Source organism: Trichechus manatus, unplaced genomic scaffold (genome assembly GCF_000243295.1).
Source record: "Trichechus manatus latirostris isolate Lorelei unplaced genomic scaffold, TriManLat1.0 scaffold00003, whole genome shotgun sequence".
In the NCBI taxonomy this organism is placed as follows: Eukaryota; Metazoa; Chordata; class Mammalia; order Sirenia; family Trichechidae; genus Trichechus; species Trichechus manatus.
The window spans coordinates 2,211,075-2,217,072 of NW_004443939.1; the positions used below are offsets into that span (position 1 = coordinate 2,211,075).

The 5,998-nt window shown below is 43.4% G+C and overlaps 1 protein-coding gene across 1 annotated transcript in view; it reads right to left on the reverse strand.

Moving 5' to 3' along the window:
• DAB1 (DAB adaptor protein 1) overlaps nt 1-5,998 on the reverse strand; it is a 330,881-nt gene that overhangs the window by 4,393 nt on the left and 320,490 nt on the right. Inside the window, 1 exon segment of the mRNA XM_023730515.1 lies at nt 3,097-3,684. Coding sequence (XP_023586283.1) covers nt 3,097-3,684 — 588 coding nt within the window.

Consider the following 5,998-nt stretch of genomic DNA (forward strand, 5'->3'; position numbering starts at 1 on the left):
CAGATAAAACCAAAAAATCAAATCAGCTGCTGTTGAGTTGATTAGGACTCATGGCAATCCCATGTGTGCAGAATAGAATTGCTCCCTAGGGTTTTCAATGCCGCGACCTTTTGGAAGCAGATTGCCAGGCCTTTCTTCTGAGGCACCTCTGGGTGGGTTCAAACCACCCACCTCTTGGTTAGTGGTTGAGTGCTTAACTGTTTGCACCACTCAGGGACTCCACTAACAATGGATAAGAGGACAATAAAGACTGGTTTCACACATTTTTCTTTAAAATAAAATACATTCAGTTTATTTATAAATTTGAAAGGAAGCCTGTTTTTGTTTCATGAGATGATTATGGAACAAATTAGTTACAGTGGATTTAAATGAGATAAGCGATCTGAAAACACCCTGACATTTGGTAGATGTTTAATAAGTGCTAGCTTAACTGGATTCTGTTTGAAGTGCCTTATTGCTTACTACGGGCTGAGAACCCAGGCTGACCTGCCAATTCTGATAGGTACACCGCACACTTATTTGATGAACTCAGTGGGAAGTACAATGAGTGAGTTTATTTATGAAAGTGTCTTAACCTTCAGTAGGTTTTAAAGAGTACCTCTATACCCTGGTGGCACAGTGGTTAAAGGCTACGGTTGCTAACCAAAAGGTCGGCAGTTCAAATCCACCGGCTGCTCCTTGGAAACCCTATGGGGCAATTCTACTCTGTCCTATAGGGTCACTATGAGTCGAAATTGACTTGACAGCAATGGGTCTGGTTTTTTCTTTTTTTTAATACTTTAAAACAGTGGATCTCAATCTGGGGAGATTTCACCCCCAGGGGTCATTTGGTAATATCTGAAGACATTTTTGGTTGTTGCAACTGTGTGTGTGTGTGTGTGTGTGTGTGTGTGTGCAGGGTGTTAACTGGCATTTAATGGGTAGAGAGGTAAGGGTTGCCAGTAAACATTCTACAATGCACAGGATATCCCCCCACAAGAAAAAAAAATTATCTGGCTTAAAATGTCAACAGTGTTGAAGTTATGAAACACTGATTTAAAGCCCATCAGTAACCGAATGGCCTTTGCTTAGTTCCTTTCACTCTCTATACCCTTTCCCAAGCCTCTACGCGCTAGGCACCATGCTAGCATTTTGAGAGGTGTAGGAATGATGAAGACATGTTCCCTGTCCTCAAAGAGCTTAAACTTCCCCCTTTTATTTGTAGTTGGCACACAAGCTCATTGAACGATAGGCATTAGTTTTAAAAAGATGCTTGCTTATTTGTGCATGGCTGTCATTTCTGTAGTATTTCATTTTGTATTCATTATTTTCCACTGAAACTCTGTGAGTTAAGAGTTAATAGAGATGCCCGGCTATGTAGATCATATGGCCTGAGTGAAAGAAGGTTGTTTATATACATAGAGGGCATTCATTTTCGGAAGAGCATTCTGAACCTGGCTGAAATGACACAATCTAATTGTGTTAACACTAGATTTTTTTTTGACAATTCATGGTATTGGCCATGCAGTGATCCGTAACCTCTGTGACAGTAATGAAAACGCCAAACTCACTGTACCAGGGGCCTTTTCTTTCCCCTTATCAATTGTCAAGGCACAGGCTGAGTCACCAGAAGACCTTCCCCCAACTGTGTCGGCCAAACATACACACACTCAAAGGTGTATAGGTTCTAATTTCGCTGTCACATTCCTGTTTTCCAGACATTATGCAGTAGAAACATGATTTAAGGTAGAATCACTGAATACCGGAACTAGAAGGAGGCACATTGCTCATCCAAGTCAATTTGCTTATTTTACTGAAGACACAACTGAGCCTCCGAGAAGCCACAGGCTTGCTCAAAGACACACTGTGTGGAGGAGGAGAAGCCAAGACTGGAAGCCTGGTGGAAGACTCTGCACAAAACCACTTAATACGTGATGACAACGACTTTAATAACATTTAAAACTTTGTGGGGTTTATGCTGTTTTAGTACATGTATCATTAAATTCTTTTAATAACCCTTAGACTTAGACATAAAACCAATTGCTGCCAAGTCTATTCCAACTCATAGCACCCCCATGTGTTTTAGAGTAGAACTGCACTCCATAGGGTTTTCAATGGTTGTGATTTTGGGGAAGTAGATCATCAGGTCTTTCTTCTGATGCACCTCTGGGTAGATATGAGCCACCCACCTTCTGGTTAGTAGCTGAGCACTTAACACTTAACCGTTTACACCACCAAGGGACTCTTTAGTTTCAGACATATGCTAATTGAATTAAAACGACTTGTCCAAAGGTACAAAACTAGTTAAGTATGCATGCTGATCTCTGGTTACCAGTCTAGAGTTTTTTGTTACACCATTTTTTCTCATTGACTACCAGAAGCTTTGAGTCAAAATCTGGCTTCAACTACAGCAGTTGTATAAAGTCTTATGGCTGCTCTATGTCTGTTCGAAAGTTTTTTCTTGATCTTAAGTTTCAATTCTAAATTGTTATCATCGTCCCTAGAAATTTTTAAATTTTGTATTTACCATTCATTTTACTTACAGTAAGTTATATTAAAATCTGTGCGTCATACGCTTGGATAATGACTGAATGAATGATCAAACAAAAACATACGAGGCAGATTAGCATGGTGGAAAAGTAGCAGACTTGTATTCAGTTCTGCTGCTTTTTCTATTGTCTTCTTTGCACTTCATTTTCATTATCTGTAAAGGAGATCTAACAAAACTTGTCATAAACATTGTTATGAGTATTAAAATAATAAATATAAAGCCTATGGAGAAGGTACCTAATAGTTGGTACTATTATTAGTAGTAATTATTAGCGTCCCAGGGTGGTGCAAACAGTTAACACACTTGGCTGCTAACCAAAAGTTTGGAGGTTCGAGTCCACCTAGAGGCATCAAAAGAAACGCCTGGCGATCTACTCCCGAAAAATCAGCCGTTGAAAACCCTACAGAGCACAGTTCTACCTTGACACACATTGGGACAACATGAGGTGGAAACTGACTTGATGGCAACGGGTGGTTTTGTTATTAGTAGGAGTAGTAGTTGAATGGTACTGAGATGAGTTGAATGGAACTGAGATATGTTTCATGATCCCAGACGCCAGGCATCACACTCTTTGGGTTTTATGTCTCAAGGGAACGGCAACTCACGTGAGTTGGTTGATGGCGTGGTAGAAGTCACAGGGGTCAAATTCAACTGCGAGATGTCAAAGTCATCACAGTCGTCTGCATCCTGTGCCACCCCGACTTTGTTGAAGTAACTGGAGAAGGCCTCTGAGGTACAGGTGAGGGAGGGTTGGTCGGGTTTGCGGGACGGCACTGGTGGAGGCTGGGCCATCTGGAAATCCTTAAACATTTCTTTCCCCATTTTCTGTCTGGGCTTGTCGGTCTGCGGACTTGACCTGGTGGAGTCACTTGTGGCTGGGACAGTTGCAAGGGGGGTGAGGGGACCTTGGAACATGGCGGCTGGCAAAGGCATAACAGTTTGTGCGGGCATGAAGGCAGCTGGCGGAAACTGCCCGGCAACAGCTGGCCAGGGCTGCTGAGGGGCAGGGAAGAGCCCCGGCTGGCCCCATGCGATGGGCTGAGCCCCCGGCATCACCTGAGCGACTGGTGGCTGAGCACCCATGGCGATCTGCTGTTGGACAAGGGGCTGCTGGCCCCAGAAGGATGGGAGGACGGCGCCCATTGCCACATAACCTGCAGGGGCAAAAAAGAAGAGTCAGGCATTGTGGGAAAGAATGATTCATTGATTTAAGTGATTGGATAAAAATGTATCACGCACCTTCTAAATGCCACGCTATGTGCTAGGGACTGGGGATGCACAGGTGAATAAGACAAAAGTCCCTGCCTTTGTGAAGGCTACCTTCTAGTGTGGGGGAAGGGAGGAGACAGAAAACAAATAGAAGACAAAATAGGTATAAGTAGAAGGTCAGGCTGGGATAAGTGAGATGAAGAAAACTACAGACGGCTGGGTGGGAGGCGAGGCCAGAGAGAGATCAGATACTATTTTAAATGGTTTGGTGGGGGGAGTTGGAAGTGGTGAGGGAAATCGTCTCTGAGGAGATGATTCATAAGCAGAAGTGACAATGCAGTGAGACAGCAAACCATGCAGATACCTGGGGGATCATAATAACATTCCTATAGTTGTTAAAGGCTTCTGAAATCAATGTGGCTCTCAGTGGAAAGGGCAGAGGACTAGAAACCAGGCAGCCCCGGGTTAGAGTCTTCCCTCTCCGTCTTGCTAGGCTTAGGGCAATCACAACTGCATAAGTTCTCTAAGATTCAGTCTCTTTGTTGTAAAGTCAGGTTATACTATTCTCCTTCTCAGCAGTGAGGTCGTGTGCAAAGTGAATAAGAGTCAGAATTTTGGAATTTTAGAGGCCAAGGTTAAACTTCAAACTGCCACTTGGTAACTATGTAATTTAAGGAGAGCTTTTTAACCTCTCTAAAGCACTAGTCTCCTTATCTGTAAAATGGGTATAAAATAACTCTTATCTCATTGGGTTGGTCTGAGGATTAACCAAGATTACCTATTTAAGGTGCTGAGCCCTGCACCCAGCACACAGTAAACATTAAATCAGTGTTAGCAATTACTATTATGATTTGAACCAGAGATAAAGCCTATAAAGTACTTATTATCTTGCTTGATAGGTAAGTCATGCAATGAATGATAGCTATTCACATTACTATATATTTTTTCTGTATTATTTTCATTCCAATTTTAGAGACGAAAAATTCTAGAGATTATTGTCCACACAGGGCACCTAATACAGTGGCACAAGTTGGGCACTGCAAAACTCCAGAGGGTGCACATGATATACTATTATGATAATTGTTTGCTGTATTATCCCTTTCAGGTGAGATATATGCTTCCATAGCAACAGTAATAATTTCCACTTATTAAATGCCTACAAAGTGCCAGGTACAGTATTAGGTGCTTTACACCTTGACAAAATCCCTGCAGGGTAAGTATTATCCACATTTTAGGGATGAGGAAATTGGTGTTCAGGGAGGAAAAGTACTTGCTCAGGGTCATACCACCGGCCAGAGGAAGGGTCAGGATTTGACTGAAGTCATCTGCTCCCAAACCTGGTACTCTTTCCTCTGCACCATGCTGCCTCGCCCAGATGCCCGAGAGTTCTCATCTGAGCACATTCAGTGGGCTTGGTCTGGCCATCGGGTGGTTTAGCACACTGCAGGCTCTGCTCCCACTGTTCCCATCCTCCTCTGGGGGCACAATGGCGACTCACATGTGCAGCTGGCTCTGGGAGACAAATGACCAGGCCAAGGAGCAGAGGGTGGAGAAACTAGCTATGCCTGGCTGCTCCAAACAAGCATTTTCATAGCTGTGAGAAGGAATTTGCAGGTACAGTTGCAGTGAGACCAGAAAAAGAGGAGGGCTGGATGCAAAGTATCTTAGCAACTTCCAAGGAGACAATGGATAGGTGCCGGGGCACTGGTCATGTCATGGGTCACGTCAATGACTCTGGTGAGCCCAGAGAAATCCTGGTCAGGATGCCTCTCTCGTGTTCAGTCTGTGCCTCTCAGATCCACCTGCCCTTCAACTTCTAGGATCCGAGGACAGCAATCTCTCGTGTTAGATAATGGATAGAGCTGACATTCAAAACCAGGCCATTTCCTTTCAAGGTGTACATTTTGTCCCTTATGGCATGCTGCCTCTGAGATGAGGCTCCAGCGGGGCAGAGACAGGACATACGGTTACCTGATGATGGATCTAGCAGTGTCAAAGGCTTTTATGCAGTGAGGCAAGGGTATCGGCAAACAAAATAGAATAACCCTCTAAGATCACATTAGCTCAAATGCACTGAACTAAGACAGGTAAGAAAGCACTGGTGCTCACATTTAAAATGTGGAACTTTACTTTGTCTCACCTCTCACATAAAATCTAGTGACTTGAACCTACAAACAGAGTAAGAATTAGGCAACATTGTTTTTCTTACTTTCTGATTTACTTTGATGTAGCTCAGTGGTTCTCAGTGGGAATGGTACC